This window comes from Physeter macrocephalus, unplaced genomic scaffold (assembly GCF_002837175.3).
Source record: "Physeter macrocephalus isolate SW-GA unplaced genomic scaffold, ASM283717v5 random_423, whole genome shotgun sequence".
Classification (NCBI taxonomy): Eukaryota; Metazoa; Chordata; class Mammalia; order Artiodactyla; family Physeteridae; genus Physeter; species Physeter macrocephalus.
The window spans coordinates 38163-55495 of record NW_021145709.1 but is presented as its reverse complement, the minus strand read 5'-3'; the positions used below and the strand labels follow the sequence as shown (position 1 = coordinate 55495).

Genomic DNA, 17333 nt, shown 5'->3' with positions numbered 1-17333 from the left:
TTCCCATACACTAACAACGAAAGATCAGAGGAACTAAGGAAACAATCCCATTTACCACTGCAACAAAAGAATAAAATACCTAGAAATAAACCTACCTAAGGAAGTAAAAGACCTGTACTCAGAAAACTGTAAGAAACTGATGAAAGAAATCAAAGATGACACAAACAGATGGAGAGATATACCATGTTCTTGGATTGGAAAAATCAATATTGTGAAGATGACTATACTTCCCAAAGCAATCTACAGATTCAGTGCAATCCCTATCAAATTACCAAATGGCATTTTTCACAGAATTAGAAAAAAATTTTACAGTTTGTATGGAAACACAAAAACCCCAAATAGCCAAAGCAATCCTGAGAAACCAAAACGGAGCTGGAGGCATCAGGGACCCTGACTTCAGACTATACTACAAAGCTACAGTAATCAAGACAGTATGGTACTGGCACAAAAACAGAAATACAGATCAATGGAACAGGATAGAAAGGCCAGAGATAGGATATACAATGGAGAAAAGACAGTCTCTTCAATTAGTGGTGCTGGGAGAACTGGACAGCTACATGTAAAAGAATGAAATAGAATACTCCCTAACACCATACACAAAAATAAACTCAATATGGATTAGAGACCTAAATGTAAGACTGAACACTATAAAACTCTTACAGGAAAACATAGGAAGAACACACTTTGACATAAATCACAGCAAGATCTTTTTGACCCACCACGTAATGAAAAGAAAAACAAAAATAAACAAATGGGACCTAATGAAACTTAAAAGCTTTTGCACAGCAAAGGAGACCATAAACAAGATGAAAAGACAACCCTCAGAATGGGAGAAAATAGTTACAAATTAAGCAATGGACAAAGGATTAATCTCCAAAATACACAAATAGCTTATGAGGCTCAATGTCAAAAAAACAACCCAATCAAAAAATGGGTGGAAAACCTAAACAGACATTCCTCCAAAAAAGACACACAGGTGGCCAAGTGGCACATGAAAAGACGCTCAACATCACTAATTATTAGAGAAATGCAGATCAAAACTACAATGAGGATCATCTCACCCCGGTCAGAACGGCCATCATCAAAAAATCTACAAACCATAAATGCTGGAGAGGGTGTGGAGAAAAGGGAACCCACTTGCACTGTTGGTGGGGATGTAAACTGATACAGCCACTGTGGAGAACAGTATGGAGGTTCCTTAAAAAGCAAAAAATAGAACTACCATATGACCAAGCAATCCCACTACTGGGCAGATACCCTGAGAAAACCATAATTCAAAAGGACAGATGTACCCCAATGTTCACTGCAGCACTATTTACAACAGCCAGGTCACAGAAACAACCTAAATGTCCATCGACAGATGAATGGAAAAAGATGTGGTACATACATGCAATGGAATATTAGTCATAAAAAGGAATGAAATTGGGTCATCTGTAGAGATGTGGATGGACCCAGAGTCTGTCATACAGAGTGAAGTAAGTCAGAAAGAGAAAAACAAATATCATATATTAACACGTATATGTGGGATCTAGAAAAATAGTACAGATGAACCTATTTCCAGGGCAGGAATAGACACAGATGTAGAGAACGGACATGTGGACACAGGGCGGGGTTAGGGGAGGGTGGGATGAACTGGGAGATTAGACTGACATAAATACACTACCATGTGTAAAACAGAGAGCTAGTGGGAACCTGCAGTGTAGCACAGGGAGCTCAGCTCAGTGCTCTGTGATGACCTAGCTGGGGGGATGGGGGAGATGGGAGGGAGGTCCAAGAGGGAGGGGATATATGTATACATATAGCTGATTCACTTCATTGTACAGCAGAAACTAACACAACATTGTAAAGCAATTATACTCCAAAAAAAAAACAACAAACTGAAAGCAAGGATTCAAACAGATATTCGTACACCCATGTTCATAGCAGCATTATGTACAATAACAAAAGGTGGAAGTGACCCAAAGGTCCATCGGCAGATGAATGGATAAACAAGAGGCAGTAGATCCATACAAGGAAATTCTTTTTTAAAAAAATAAATTTATTTTATTTATTTATTTTTTTGGCTGCGTTGGGTTTTCGTTGCTGTGCCCGAGCTTTCTCCAGTTGCGACGAGCAGGGGCTACTCTTCATCGTGGTGTGCGGGCTTCTCACTGCAGTGGCTTCTCTTGCTGGGAGCACGGGCTCTAGGCACGCGGGCTTCAGTAGTTGTGGCATGCGGGCTCAGTAGTTGTGGCTCGCGGGCTCTAGAGCACAGGCTCAGTAGTTGTGGCACACGGGCTTAGCTGCTCTGCGGCATGTGGGATCTTCCCTGACCAGGACTCGAACCCGTGTCCCCTGCATTGGCAGGCGGATTCTTAACCACTGCGCCACCAGGGAAGCCCCGGAAATACTTTCCAGTCTTAAAAAGGAAGGAAATTCTGGCACTTCACAACATAAACCCTGAGGGCGTTATGCTAAATGAAAGAAGCCAAATAAGAAACAAAAGACATACTGCATGATTCCACTTGTATACGGTCCCTATAGTCACATTCATAGACAAAGTAGAATGGTGGTTGCCAGAAGCTGGGAGGGGAAAATAGGGAGTTAGCGTTTAATCTGTATTGAGTTCCAGTTTTGCAAGAAGAAGAAACTTCTGGGGATGGTTGGTGGTGACGGTTGCCCAGCAGTGTAAACGGACTTAGGGCCACTGAACCGCACATATAAAAGTGGTAAATTCTGTTAAGTTTTATAATACCGAAAATAAATTTTTAAAAATTAATTTAAAAAATTACATGTGGAAGAGACTTTGTTTCTTCAGGTGCTAGAATCAAGTGGCAAACCATGACCTGCTGCTGAAATCTGCCCACACGTACTTTGGATCAGAGGCATTTGAACTTGAAAGTCTCTGGAGGGGATGCATGCTTGCCAGGTGGCCCTGAGCTCCCCCTCTCCCAGTCACCCTACTTGCCTGGCTCCCGAAGGCACTGGAGGCTGGAACCCCAGATGGAGCAAGGGAAGACTTTTAGGCGAGAGCTCGCAGTGTCTGCTATTTTTGCGAATGGCCTTTGCTGCGCAGGTGGCCTGCCTTGCGGGGACAGAGCTGGTGAAGTCAGGATGTGGAGGACAGTAACGCTCACCCAATACCCCATGAGCCCTCTCCATGTCCCAACTCCTTGTGACTAGTTCTGGCCAATGAACCATGAGCAGAAGTGACCTGTGTGTCATTTCTGGGCTGAAGCAACTGGTGATGTCCCCCACAGTGGAGCCTCCATTGGCCTGGGTCCCTGAAAGACGATGTCAAAACAGAGGCCCCATGTGACCCATGACAGACAGGTAGTATGAGCAAGTCAGCAAGAAATAGGGCTCTATGTCAAACCACTGGGATGTGGGGGTTAATTTGTTACCGTGGCATAACCTCGCTTATCCTGACTAATATATGTGCTGTGCTGGATGGGGAAAGGTTTACTCAGCTTCACAAGCTCCAGGTGGGAGCCACGGACCACAGCCATAGTTCCACGGCTCTAAGCTAGAAACCTCAGAAAAAGCACATGCCTTCCCTGGGCTTCGGTTCCCCAGCTATTCCATTTGTATCCTAAAAATCAGGAATTTCACATTGTTCAACCTATGGGAGTATAAAGACAGGTGCAGCTTACTAATCCAGGAGGGCAGATGTGGGCTCTAGGCCAACCTTGCCTCTGGCTCCAACCCTCCTGGCCCTGTTTCCCCAGGTGTCCCTGACAGGGTTCTAGATCACCCGTGGCTTCTAGGGCTGGGCTAGAGATGGGAGTGAAGGAGCCACCTGGCCCAGGGACTTCAAGAGAGTCCCTCCATCACTGGACCCCAGTGTCAGGGGCCAAGAATAAGGGGAGCGCTCACTCATTCCCCACTGTCACAGCTTCAGCCTCATCCACAGGGAACAGCCGGAGACCCCAAGCCCCTTGCTGAGATGGATTTTTAACGCTGACCTTGGCCTCAGCCTACTCTGGGGAGCCTCACCCCCACCTGTCTGGTGGCGAGGCCACCTACCCAGAGTTAGAAGCTGCACAAAGAGCCACACTCAGGGCGCTGGATCCACCCCGCCCAGCACAGGTTGTCAGAGGTGTCCTTCTGCAAGTGAGGGGGGGCAGGCCGAGGCCAGGGCACCTCCAGGGCTCTGAGGGCATCAGCAGGACAGAGCCGGCACATGTGGGAATCTGGAGCTGCAGGGAGTGCTGAGCTTTATTTACAAACGTGTCACAGAATCCCCTCTTCCCAACCCCAGGGTCTCCTCTGTCCCCAGGAAGGAGACAGGCCTGAGGCCACCCACCGGCCCAGCCTAGGAAGGTGGGGCCTGAGTCCACCTCCAGCTGAGGCTGGGCAAAGCTCCCCTCTCATGGGCGCCCCTGCGGAGGGGAGAGGCTGAAACGACGGTAGGGGCACTGTCCACCTCCCAGTGGCCAGTCCTCAGGGCTTCAGCCGGGGGGCGCGGGGCTGGGGCACGGAGGGTTCTGACCAGATCGGGATGGGGGCTGGGACCCGCGTTGGCACAGCCTGGAGAGTGAAGGGAAGGGTGTCGGGGGGCCTCTTTGGGGGTAGCCTCATCCCCTTCTGGATCTCAGGGTTGGGGTCACCTTCCAGGGTGGGGTGGGGTAGCCAGCGGGGAGCAGTGGTGCCTGGAGAGGTGCTGTGGGTCAGGGCCAGGGCACCCCACAGAGAGACATCCAGGCTCTGCACTCCTACCCCAAGCCTGCCCACCAGGACTCTGCGGTCCTCAGGCTGCTCCAGGGCATCTGTCTCTCCCAGGGCACCCTGGACCGTACCTGGTGAGAAGCGCTGGTGGCTGACAGCTTCCGACGTTGGGCCTCAGAAGAGACGCTGGACCAGAGGTCCAGGCTCCTGGGGGCTGAGCTTTTCTCAGACTTCGGAGGAAGAATGTCCCAGCCCAGCAGGCAGTGCTGTGGAGAGCAAAGGGTTAAGGTGCCTGGCCTGGAGCGGGGCTCCCCACTGACTGGGCACACCCCAGGGAGGGGCTGAACCTCTCCTCTTGGACTGGCAGCATCCTCTAGGACAGGGCTGTGTCCCCCATGAGGGTGAAGGGGCCCCCCCAAACAATCACAGTGTCCCCCACGGACTGAGGCTCCCCGAGGGCAGGGGTCTTATCCACCACTGTTACCCCAGGCCTCCCTTTCCTAACCCTGCTGACCCAGGCCCTGGGCCCCGGGCACAGATGGGTGGAGGGAAGGCCACGGACGCTGATGGAGCCTGTCCTGTGTGCCAGGTTCTGCCCCAAGCCCCCGACAGGTATTGACTCACTGACCTGCTCCTTGCCCAACCCATGAGCCTGAGGATAGTACACTGTACCCATTTTACAGATGAGCAAACTGACTTTCCTCGGTACCCCTCTCCTCCCCGCGACCCCAGCACCTCCGGCCTCAACTGGGAATGAGTGGGGTCCCCAGTGACCCCTGTCCTACCCAGGAGACACAAAGGGCCTAGGTTCAAATCCCGGCTCTTCCATCCGGCTGACCTTGGACAAGTCACCTCCCCTCTGCCTCAGTCTCCTCATCTGTAAAGTGGGATAACAGTAGGACCTGCACTCTCGGTCGCTGTGGCTCCATGAGATAATCGCCGTAAGGACTGTGCATGTGGCCACAAAAGCGCAAGAAAGGGGGTCCGTGTGCACTAGGCCAACGCACTGCACGGGCAGACAGTCCTCCTGGAAGCCAGAGGCTGGGTGGGGAGCCCAGCCTCCCTCAGGGAACAAGCACAGTACATATGACATAAGTGGCCCAGCCCAAACTCCAGAGACTTCAGTCCTTGAGCCCAGCCTCGCTGTGTGGCCTTGGGACAGTCCCTGGCCCTCTGGGCCTCAGGACACGTCCAGTGTCCTGGGCCAGACAGGGGGCAGCCCCAAGGCCATCCTCACCCGGGGCAGCGCCAGCGTGTCGGAGGCGTCGAAGCTCTTCCGCCGGTGGATGCGGTACCGGTGCGGGGGGTCCAGGACAGACAGCGGGATGCTCACCCTGGCGGGGGTGACAGTGGGGGCATTGCTGCAGGCGCCTCCAGGCTGCTGTGGCCCATCCTGCCATCCCTCAAAACCACAGGCCCCAGGCTCTGCTCTCGTCCTCAGCTGCGGCTGCCCCTACGGCTCCCCGCGGTGTCCTGCCTACTCTGGCCACTCACCTGACCTGCGCTGGCTCTGCCAGGGTCTCCGGACCCCGCTGGCCCCGTGGTGTCCGGCACAGGCGGCAGGGGGTGCCAGGATCCGAAGGCACCAGAAACAGGCGCCGGTTGACACAGTAACAATACACACCTGTGAGACCCATGAGAAGCAGAAGCCCCCCTCAGCCAGGGAACCTAGGTTCCTGGACCCCAACCACACAGGCCCGCCCACGTGTACACAGACAGAGCATGCACACGCACACGTGCTCACATGCAACAACACTGAGCACCGCCTCTACTCAAGCATGACACACGCGTGCACACGCCGGCGACTTCACATGTGCAAATGTCATCCGTGCAAACACAAAGCACGGCTCCATACAGGCCTATCTGTGGACACACATGAGCGTGCCTACACTTGTAATCACACACACAGGGTGCACACACACACACATCCATGTGAACATGCCTCACACACATATGTCCACACACGTATACACTGTATGCTGCTCGTGCAATCCCACAGCAAAGACTGGGGTGCTCACGTGACTGAGCTGGCACCCCCCCCCCCCCCCCCCGCTGCTCACCCAGACGACCCCCCCGTGTGCGGAGAGGAGGGGGAGGGAGTGGGGACACGTGGGAAAATGAGGCAGCTGGGAGGAAACGGAAGGTGCGGGCGAGGGGCGAGGTGGGTAGCACAGGGCTGGCCCTGCTCCCCCTGAGGCCAGGCCTCAGCTCACCCCAGGCTCGCGGCCCCCTTCCCGGACCTCATGCCTCCCTACCCCCATCCCCAGCTGCCTCCCCAGGCCCCCAGGCCTTAGCTGGGCTACGGGGCGGCCGCCGAGCGTTTACACTCACATTCGTGGTCCCCCTCCACAGCACCACTCTCCTGCAGGCCTAGGAACTGGGATCTGTGAGGGCGAGAGGGTGAGCAGGCCAGGGTGACACAGTCCCTGAGCCAGCCGCCCTGCCCACCCTGCGCCCGCCCCTGCTCACTTGGGGTCACTGCAAATACACTCCTCCTTGTTGGCTTCCCGGAACTTCTGCAGCTTCGAGAAGAAGGCCTCGGGCTTGCTGGTGACGGGAGAGCTGCTGTCCAGAGATCCTGGAGTGGGCAACACACAAAGGAGCTGCTGTGTGGCCAAGACGCAGGGGATGCTCGGCACCGGCACCGCAGGCCACCTGCTTTGACCCCACCATACCTCGTACAGACCTAGAGGGGACCCTCCGCTCATGGGACTGTTGGTTTTGTCTCGTGTCTGTCTACCCTCATGTATATCCAATCGTCCATGCAAAAAATATTTATAGAGCCCCTACTGTGGGCCAGACGCTGTTTTATGTGCTGGGGAAAGAACAGCGATCTAGACAAAGCCCCTGACCTCGTGAGGCTTACGTTCTAATGTGGCAACAGACGAACTAGTCACCAAAGAAACCTGTAATACAACATTGAGAGGTGACACCTGCCAGGAAATAAAAGAGAGTCTGGAGGGACTTCCCTGGCGGTCGAGTGGTTGAGAATCTGCCTTCCAATGCAAGGGACGCGGGTTTGATCCCTGGTCAGGGAAATAAGATCCCACAAGCCACGGGGCAACTAAGCCCACGTGCCGCAATTACTGAGCCTGCACGCCACAACTAGAGAGAGAGAAGCCTGTGCGCCGCAATGAAGAGCCCGCGTGCCACAACTAAGACCCGACGCAGCCCAAGATAATAAATAAATAGAGAGTCAGAAAACTGAACTTGGTAGGGCAGGGGAGCCAGAGGAAGTTTCCCTGAGGAGGTGACACCTGAGCAGAGACCTGATGGAGGGAGGGAGGGAGCCGTGGGGACCTCCCAGGCAGACAGAAGAGCAAATGCAAAGGTCCTGGGGCAGGTGTGGTTGGTACGTTTGAGGAACACCCAGGAGGTAAAATAGGTGTAGGAGTGAAGGTGGAGGAGATGAGGCTGGGAAGCCAGCGGTGGGTTTGGGGACAAGGAGTGACGCAATCAGATCAGCCATGTACTTTTACAGGACCCCCCTTCTGGTTGCTGCAAGGTGAGGGGAAGCAGGGGCACCAGTTGGAGGCTACTGCAGGCATCCTGGTGGACACAAACAGTAAAATTCTAGAAATAGGTGGAAGGCAGGACTACCAGAATGCACAGTGTGTGAAAAGGAAAGGAAAACATCAAGGCTGATCTCAAGATTATGGCCATTAGCTCCATAAATGGAGTTGCCACTAACAGAGGTAGAACAGACTGCAGGAGGACCAGGTGGGGCGGAAATCAGGACCTTGATTTTGGACCTGAGATTAGTCTAACACACCTAATGAGCTCTGCAGAGAAGAAAGCCAGATATACAGGTCTGGGATTCAGAGGAGCAGCACGGGCAGAGATAAAGTCAGGGAGAAGAGAGCGTGGAGAGCCTCGGCACGGCGGCGGAGGTGAGGGGGGCTCTGGAACTGGGAACAAGGAAGTGGATCCAGCGGAGACTGGACAGAGCAGCCAGGGAGGTGGGCAAGAGCCAGCAGGGGGACCCGGGCCTGGAAGTCAGAAGAAGAAAGAGCTTTGGGGAGGAGGGAGTGGCCGCAGTGTCCACGCTACCCAGGGGCCAAGAAGGCTCTGGACTGAGCACTGAGCCTGGAGCTGGCAACGCAGAGGTCACTGCTGACCCGGCCGAAGACAGCGTCGGAGGGTGTCAGGGGCTGAAGCCCAGTTTAAGAAAAAGTCGGGGAGAGAAACTGGAGACAGGGAGTCTAGATGGCCCTTTTGAGGAGTTTTGTTATAAAGAAAAGCAGAGAACACGGGCAGTATCTAGAAGCAAAGGCAGGATGTAAAGGGAGCGATGCTTCCTCAGGATGGGAAATCACAGACTGCAGCTTTACCCCTGACCAGATGTGACTTTGCTGAGTTTTTCAGTCTCTTGATGCCTCAGCCTTCTTATCTGCCAGTGGGGACAATAACAGCATCCACCTAATCGGATTATTGTGAGGAGTCAATGGGAGGGAAGCAGAGGAAAGCTCTTGGCACGGGGCCCGGCACATAATAAGCACTCACTGAAATAAATTGTCATTAATATTCCCTGGCGTTCGTATACTGACGGGGCAGAGTGATGGTGGAGGAAGGAGAGGAGAGAATTACAGGGAAAAAACCCTCTGGGAGGGACTTCCCTGGTGGCGCAGTGGTTAAGAATCTGCCTGTCAATGTAGGGGACACGGTTTTGAGCCCTGGTCTGGGAACATCGCGCATGCCGCGGAGCAACTAAGCCATGCGCCACAACTACTGAGCCCACTAGTCACAACTACTGAGGCCGCGTGCCTCAACTACTGAAGCCCGCGTGCCTAGAGCCCGCGCTCCGCAACAAGAGAAGCCACCGCAGTGAGAAGTCCACGAACCACAACGAAGAGTAGCCCCCGCTCGCCACAACTAGAGAGAGCCCGCGTGCAGCAATGAAGACCCAACGCGGCCAAAAATAAATAAATTAATTAATTTTTAAAAAAACCCTCTGGGAGCCAAGAAGGGATGGGGCCCAAGCACACAAATGCAGGGACAAGACGGGGGCTCGGAAAGGGGGGAGAGAGGCGTGCGCGCGCGCACGCGCACACACACACACACACACACACACACACACACACACACACACACACAGGGCAGGCAGGGGGCAACCGCCTCTACTTTACTAGAGACGGGAAGCAAAGCAGTGAGCTGGCAGTCAGGGAAGTCCTTGGGATGGGGCCTGTGTCCCCACCACCGCAGGGTCTCAGCAGCCCCACGGAGCACCTGCCTTGGGGCAGCAACTCAACTTCTCTGTACACCAGTTTCCTCCTTTGTGAAAGTGAGGGTCCGATAGCACCAACCTCCTAGGGCCGCCCACTCACTCACTCAGCCAGCGTTGGCTGAGGGCCTACTACGTGCCAGGCACCATTCTAGGCTCAGACTCGGGGAGCACAGTAACAAAAAAGACGGCCAGGCCCCTGCTCCAACAGAGCTTATAGTCCACTGGAGAAGTCAGACAAGAAACAAGCAAACAAGATGACTTCTGAGAATGAATGAATGATACGAGGAACATACAAACGGGTGATGCAATAGGCAAGGATGCAGATGTGGTGGCCCCACAACGTTGTGCTCGTGGAAGGCCTACCATTTGAGCTGAACACTCAGTGACGAAAAGGAACCAGCAGGTGTGAACCTGGGGAAGTGCGTTCAAAGCAAAGGGCACAGCAAGTGCAAAGGCCCCGAGGAGGCCGTGAGCATGGCAGGTTGAAGGACCAGCAAGGAGGCCAGCGTGAGGAGTCAGAAGGTAGATGGTTAGAGGCCATGTCACGGGGCCAAGCGGAAGCCAGATCACACCTCGAAACTCTAGATAAGGATTTTAGATTTTACTCTAAGTGCTAAGTACTCTGCTTGACGTGATCTGATTCCCGTGTTTAAAAATTCGTTCTGGCTGCTGTGATGAAAACGGATGATAATGGGGGTGAAAGAGGCCAGAGGGGAGACCAGCCAGGAAGCCACTGAGGTTGTGGGGGGATGGGCAGTAACACATAAAGAGATGACACGCATACAGAGTTTCACAGGGGCCTGGCACACAATAAATGCCAAAAAAATATGGCAGCTCTGATTCGTTCATTCATTCAACAAACACTCGGTGAGCACCATCTCTGTGCCTGTCACCGTGCCTGTCACCGTGCCAAGGGCCGAGACAGGAGACGTGGTACCGAAGGTGCTCACCGAGGGGGGTGGAACAGTCGGAGAAAGAGCAGCAGCGCCCGCTGGGGGCGCAGGTAGGGGCATAAGCAAGCTGGCGCCTCCACCCGCACCCCGGGCACGCCATACCTGCAATCCAGTCGTAGCCCAGGAACGGTCTGAGGCGCCAGCTCTTCTCAGGCACTGGAGACTCCTTGTTGGTCACTCTCGGCTGAGGAGGGAGGCAAAGAGGGGCAAGGGCTAGGCCAGCAAACCTGGCCCAAAGGAGGTCCCACGTGGCAGGGAGGAAAGGGGCTGTGTCTTAACTCATACCCTGACATGGGCCCCAGGGCTCAGCCGAGGGCGTGGGGGCTGGAGGACAAGAGTTTGGCCCCCACCCCACTCCATGTGTGACTTTGAACAAGTCTGTCCTCTGAACACCCGTCTTCCCATCTGCATAATGGGGCTAGTCACCTTCTTCCCAAAGTGCTGTCTGAGGGACTAATGGCCACAACTTATCAGGCACTTAGGCTGAGCTGGACTTGACTCACGGTACCTCCCAGGAGCCTCGCCCTGGGAGCGAGGCTGCCCATGAGTGCATCTGTCAGGGGGGAAACTGAGGCTCAAGGAAGCGCCCATCAGTGGATGCTCCGCTCTCCCACATTACCTCGGACAGCTTGCTCCGTTGAGCCAGGATGGACTTCAGGGCCTGTGCCTCCTGGGTGTCTAGACTGTCCAGCTCTGCTGAAAGCGCTGGGTCGTTCGAGTCTGAGGTGGCCAACAAGGGAGCCGAGTGGGGCCTCAGTGGGCCCGGGGACTCCTGGTGGAGGCACTTGGCAGGTGGGAGAGAGATCACCCCGGAGCTGGCCCCGTCCCTATCACAGGGGTCACCTTGGTGGGCATCCTGTGGGCAGGAGGCTCTCAAGGCCACTGAAGACGTCTCTTGGGATGACGGCATCTCTGAGTCGTAGCTGCTGCTGGAGTCCAGGCTTGACTGGAACAGAGAGGCCAGGTCACCCAGCCATCTACCCAGCTGGCCTGCACTAGGCATGAAGGCCTGGTCCTCATCCTTGCTCCAGCCTCTGCATGTCCCAGGCCAGTCCCTTCCCACGCTGGGCCTCACTCGGTTTTCTCATCATCAGTAAAATGGGCATGCTGCACAAGAGGACCCGGAAGCCCTGGATTCTGGCCTGAGGTTTAGGCAGCCCCTCCCTCACTCCCAGGATCTGGCCAAGGCGCTCACCTCTGAGGCTGCCTTGGCCACGGACCGCCTCACGGCATCCTGTCCAACCCACAGCTGCCTCAGGAGCTCCAGGTTGAGCTGCCGCAGCTGTGCCAGATCTCTGGTCTCCACCATCCCAGGCGTATCCGCTGGCTTCCCACGACAGGTGTCACCGACTCCCGGGCCACAGAGTGCCCTCACGGCCAAGTTCTCCTACCTGAAGCCAAGACAGACAGCACGACATAGCGCTGAGGAGGCTGCCCTGCAGAGCCAGAGGCCAGGGTTCAAAGCCCCACTTTGATACTCCCTAACTGTGCAGCCTCAGACAAGTTATTTAACCTCTCTGTGCCTCAGTTTCCCCATCTGCCAAACAGATGATAACAGCATTGACCTCATAAGACCGTTGTAAGGATTAAAGGAGATAATGTATATTAAATGTTAGTACAGTGCCTGGCGCACACAGTAAGCACTCAATAAATGCCTATTATTATTACACTGGCCACAGTGTGTTTCCTAACATGTCAAAAGAGATCAATCCCTCTTTAACAACCTTAACTATGAAATTACTAGATTAATTTGTAGACGACAACGAGGTCAAGTCCACAGATGTAAAGCATGATAACGTTCAAATTCAACACAAATCAGATTTCTGAAGGGACTCTTCCCTCTCTCCTGCCCTCCCTCCTTCTTCCCTTTCTTTTTTACAAATGAAGAAACCAAAGTTCAGAGAAGTTAAGCTACTAGCCCCAAGTCACACAGCTCATAGGTGGCAAAGCCAGGATTTAAACCCAAATCGGGCTCCGGGGTACATGGTTATGCCAGCCTTTCCCCAAACAGTGTGGAGGGGGGCCTGGGAAGCTGCCTCCTCCTTCTCCCAGCCTTTGGCTCCCCAGGGATCCAGGCTCAGGGACACACTGATGCCGCTGGAAGGGATTTCTGCAGACTAGGGGAAGAGGCTTCCTCTTCCCTCAGAGTCCCAAGCCCAGATGCCTCCAACCAGAAACTGAGTCTCCCCCAGTACACACGATCCCTTTCTAACACTGCGTCCAGACAGACACCCTACTCTCCCCACTCCTCAGGGCCCGGTTGCAGGGGCTAAAGCAGAGAGAAGCCAGGCTACCCTGGAGCCGTCCCCACATATACCCATGCAGGGAAGGGGGTCAGCGGACATGCGAGTACAGACGACTGTGCGGGGGGTGGGGCAGACAAGCGGGGTAAAAAGCCTCATCCGCAGGACAGGGACTCCCGGCCCCCGTCCTTATCTGACTCTGGGCCAGACCTATAGTTCGAGGATCTCCGTTTCCGCACAGTGTTAAAGAGAACACCTCCGGCTCCGGCGGCGCTCTGGAAAGCTAAAGCCGCACCAAGGTAACGGGAAGGCGACGTTCAAAAGAGACACTGGGGCAGCAAGAGTACCAGCTGCGGTACCGCGGAACAAAGGGGCGGGACCCCCGGGAAAGGCAGACTCAGCCTCCCTCTTCTTTCCCTTCGCGGGCCCCGGACCCTCCGTGGGGGCGTACGTGGGGCAACCCGTCGAGCCCTTCCTCTCCATCCCCGGCCCCGCCACTGCCTCACTCACCTCCTGGAAGCCCCGGAAACACGCAGCGCACCTCCGCCAGCGCTGCAGGGAGTTCCGCCCAGGCCACCGTACGCTTCGGCAGCCGGGGGCGGGGCCTGATCCGGGAGCCCTGATTGGTCAGCTGTGGGGCGGAGCCGGGACGCTCTTGCGAGCTTTACTTCGCCTTCAGAAGCTGCCTTTTCAACATTGAGGCGGGGATAACGACGGCACTCAACATCTGATTGGTCAACTTCTCAGGTCTAGCTGTCGATAGTCGGAATGGGGCGGGCCCCCAGAAGACGGGCTCCGATTGGTCAGGACAAGGCCGCGGGCTATTTCGCGTTTGGTGAAGGCAGTGTCAGAGTCTGGACCTGATGCTTCCGCAGAGCCAAGGGATGCAGCTGTGGGTAGGCGGCGGCCAGTGACCCATGCTTTCATACTTTCTTTCGAGTACTTATGCCTATTTTGTGCCAAGAGGCACTGTACTAAGCACTGGGAGGCAGGAAAGAATTAAGAAGGGTCCCTTTCTGGAGGAGGGGGAGAGAAGCAGCGGGTAAGATATGAACACAGGTAGCTGTGATCCAGTCTGTAAAATATGGGCAAGTTTATATGGAGTGCCTACTTTGCGCCATGTATTTTCCATATGCCAATGCATGCCAGCCTCATAAATGCGCTTTAAGATGAATACTATTGTCCCGTTTTACGGACAAAGCAAAAAACGAGGTCATGAGAGATGAAGTGACTTGACCAGAACCTTTTAGAGGCAGTCAGTATAATTCCCAAATTAACAGACGAAAGGAAAGAAAGAAAAGCCATCTCAATAGATACAGAATAATACACCAAGCACTGTCCCTTTTTCTTAGTGGTTGCAATTGGAGTGCCACAATCTTTTAACTTAAAGAGATGTTCCGGCATTTGACAAAATCCAGCACTCATTTCTGATTTTTAAAAAAATCTTCCAGCTTCATACAACTCAATAGCAAAAAAGACCCCAAACAATCCAACTTAAAAATGGGCAGAGGATCTGAATAGACATTTTCCCAAAGAAGACAGATGGCCAATAGGTACATGAAAAGATGCTCAATATCAATAATTATCAGGGAAATGCAAATCAAAACCACAATGAGTTATCACCTCACGTGTGTTAGAATGACTATTGCTAAAAAGGCAAGAAATAACAAGTGTTGGCAAGGATGTGGAGAAAAGGGAACATTTGCGCACTGTTGGTGGGAATGTAAATCGGTGTAGCCACTATGGAAAAGAGTATGGAGGTTTGAGATTTCCTCAGAATTTAAAAATAGAGCTACCTTATTATCCAGCAATTACACTTCTGGGTATTTATCTGAAGAAAGCAAAAACACTGATTTGAAAAGCTAGATGCACCCCCATGTTCATTGCAGCATTATTTATAATAGCCAAGATATGGAAACAACCTAAGTGTCCAGCAATGGATGAATGGATACAGAAAGTGTGGTATATATGTATAATGGACTATGATTCAGCCGTAAAAAAACGGGAGATCTTGCCATTTTCAATAACACGGATGGAACTTGCAGGCGTTATGCTAAGTGAAATAAGTCAGATAGAGAAAGACAAATACTATATTTCTCTCTTATATGTGGAATCTAAAAAAACAAAAGAAAAACAAAAAGCAAGCTCATAGATACAGAAAACAGATTGGTGGCTGCAAGAGGCAGGGAGTAGGAGAAATGGGTGAAGTGGGGTTTTTTTTTAGTTTAACTAAATTAATAAAAATCTTTAAAAGTAAAAATCTTGGGGCTTCCCTGGTGGCGCAGTGGTTAAGAGTCCACCAGCCAGTGCAGGGGACACAGGTTCGAGCCCTGGTCCGGGAGGATCCCACATGCCTCGGAGCAGCTGAGTCCATGCTCCACAACTACTGAGCCTGCGCTCTAGAGCCCACGAGCCACAACTACTGAGCCCATGTGCCACAACTACTGAAGCCCATGCACCTAGAGCCCGTGCTCTGCAACAAGAGAAGTCACCGCAATGAGAAGCCCGCGCACCGCAATGAAGAGTGGCCCCCACTCACCACAAATAGAGAAAGCCTGCACACAGCAATGAAGACCCAACGCAGCCAAAAATAAATAAATAAAATAAATAAATTTATAAAAAATAAAAATTAAAAAAAAATCTTCTAACAAACTAGGACTGGAAGGGAACGTTCTCATCTTGATAAAAGGCATCTATGAAACACCTACATTTAACAGCATATTTCATAATAAAAGACTGAATGCTTTCTCCCTACAATTAGGAAAAGGTAAGGATGTCTGTTATCAACAGTTCAATTCAATATTACAGCAGAATTCTAGCCAGTGCAATAAGAAAAATCAAAGGCATCTGGAACGGAGAGGAAGAAGTAAAACTCTCTTTATTCACAGACAGCATGATAACAGAAAGTCTCATAGACTCTACAAAAAAGCTACTAGAATCGTTAATGGGTTTTGCCGTTGCAAGATACAAGATCAATATACAAAAATCAGTCGTATTTCTATATATTAGCAATAAACAATCAGAAACTGAAATTTTTAAAAAACCATTTAAAATACATCAAGAAATATAAAAATTAAATACTTAAGGATAAATCTGACCCAAAAAAGACAAGACCTATACATTAAAGTTATAAAACAGTGTTGAGAGAAATTAAAGGAGATTAAATAATTGGAGATATATACTGTGTTCATGGCTTGAAAAACTCAAATTTTTAAGATATCAGTTCTCCCCAAATTGACCTATAGACTCAATACAATCCCAAATAAAATCCCAGTAAGTTTCTTTGTATAAACTGACAAACAGTTTCTAAAATTCATATGGAAATGCAAAGGACTTAGAGAGCCAAAACAATTTTGAAAACAAAGAACAAATTCAGATGAGCTACGCCACCTGCTTTAAGATTTATTATAAAGCTACAGTAATCAAGAGAGTGTAGTATTGGCATCAAGGTAGACAAATAAATGAATGGAATAGAATAGAAAGTCCAGAAATTGTCTCACACATACATGATCAATTAATTTTTGACAAGGATGCAGAGGCAACTCAGTGGAGAAAGGACAGCCTTTTCAGCAAATGGTACAAGAACAATTGGATGTTCATATGCTAAAGACACACACACCACAAAACAAAGCAAAATTTTTAAAACCCTCTATCTGTACCATATCTGTACCATATGTAAAAATTAACTCAAAATGTATCATAGACCTAATTGTAAAACCTAAAACTATAAAACTTCTAGAAGAAAACTGAGAATAAAATCTTTGTGACCTTGCATTAAGCAGAAATTTCTTAGATATGACACCAAAAGTACAATCTCTAAAAGAAGAATGGATAAATTGGACTTTGTCAAAATTAATAACTTCTGCTCTTTGAAAGACATTGTTAAGAGAGTGGAAATACAAGCCACAGACTGGAGAAAATAATTGCAGATCGCATGTCTAATAAAGAATTTGTATCCAGATTATATAAATAACTCTCCCAACTCATAAGAAAACAACCCAATTTTTAAATTGAAGTATAGTTTATTTATAATATTGTGTTATCTTCAGGTGCGTAGCAAAGTGATTTAGCTAAATATACATATTTTTTGTATTATTTTCCATTATAGGTTATTACAAGATATTGACTATAGTTCCCTATACAGTAAATCCTTGTTGTTTATCTATTTTATATATAGTAGTGTATATCTGTTAATCCCATACTCCTAATTTATCCCTCCCCCAGAACCATAAGTTTGTTTTCTATGTCTCTGAGTCTGTTTCTGTT

At 51.1% G+C, this 17333-nt stretch overlaps 1 protein-coding gene across 5 annotated transcripts; it reads right to left on the bottom strand.

The window, feature by feature from the left end:
• Nucleotides 1–1993: 1993 nt before the first annotated feature.
• MIIP (migration and invasion inhibitory protein) lies at nucleotides 1994–13395 on the bottom strand. 5 transcript variants are annotated; one of them, XM_055082979.1, is made up of 10 exons: nucleotides 13278–13395; nucleotides 12020–12215; nucleotides 11444–11770; nucleotides 10927–11008; nucleotides 7117–7225; nucleotides 6979–7031; nucleotides 6142–6271; nucleotides 5885–5981; nucleotides 4779–4913; nucleotides 1994–2334 (listed from the first exon to the last, which is right to left on the bottom strand). In XM_055082979.1, the coding sequence occupies exons 2-10, from the start codon at nucleotides 12131–12133 to the stop codon at nucleotides 2257–2259; spliced, it is 1125 nt and encodes a 374-aa protein (XP_054938954.1). In that variant the 5' UTR covers nucleotides 12134–12215; nucleotides 13278–13395; the 3' UTR covers nucleotides 1994–2256. The 5 variants fall into 5 exon arrangements, with proteins under 5 accessions (XP_054938954.1, XP_054938957.1, XP_054938956.1 ...); XM_055082982.1 differs by lacking the exon at nucleotides 1994–2334 and adding an exon at nucleotides 2356–2453; XM_055082981.1 differs by lacking the exon at nucleotides 1994–2334 and adding an exon at nucleotides 2492–3263.
• Between the last annotated feature and the right edge of the window lie 3938 nt (nucleotides 13396–17333).

Bases quoted from the DNA above. Each gene is read 5' to 3' on its own strand.
- MIIP (XM_055082978.1), bottom strand. From the start codon at position 12,133: ATGGTGGAGACCAGAGATCTGGCACAGCTGCGGCAGCTCAACCTGGAG. The intron at 6,272-6,978 runs GTGAGTGTAAAC...TGGGTCTCACAG, and splicing joins TGTGGAGGGGGACCACGAAT to GTGTGTATTGTTACTGTGTC. The intron at 4,510-4,778 runs GTACGGTCCAGG...TTCACTCTCCAG, and splicing joins CCACCAGCGCTTCTCACCAG to GCTGTGCCAACGCGGGTCCC.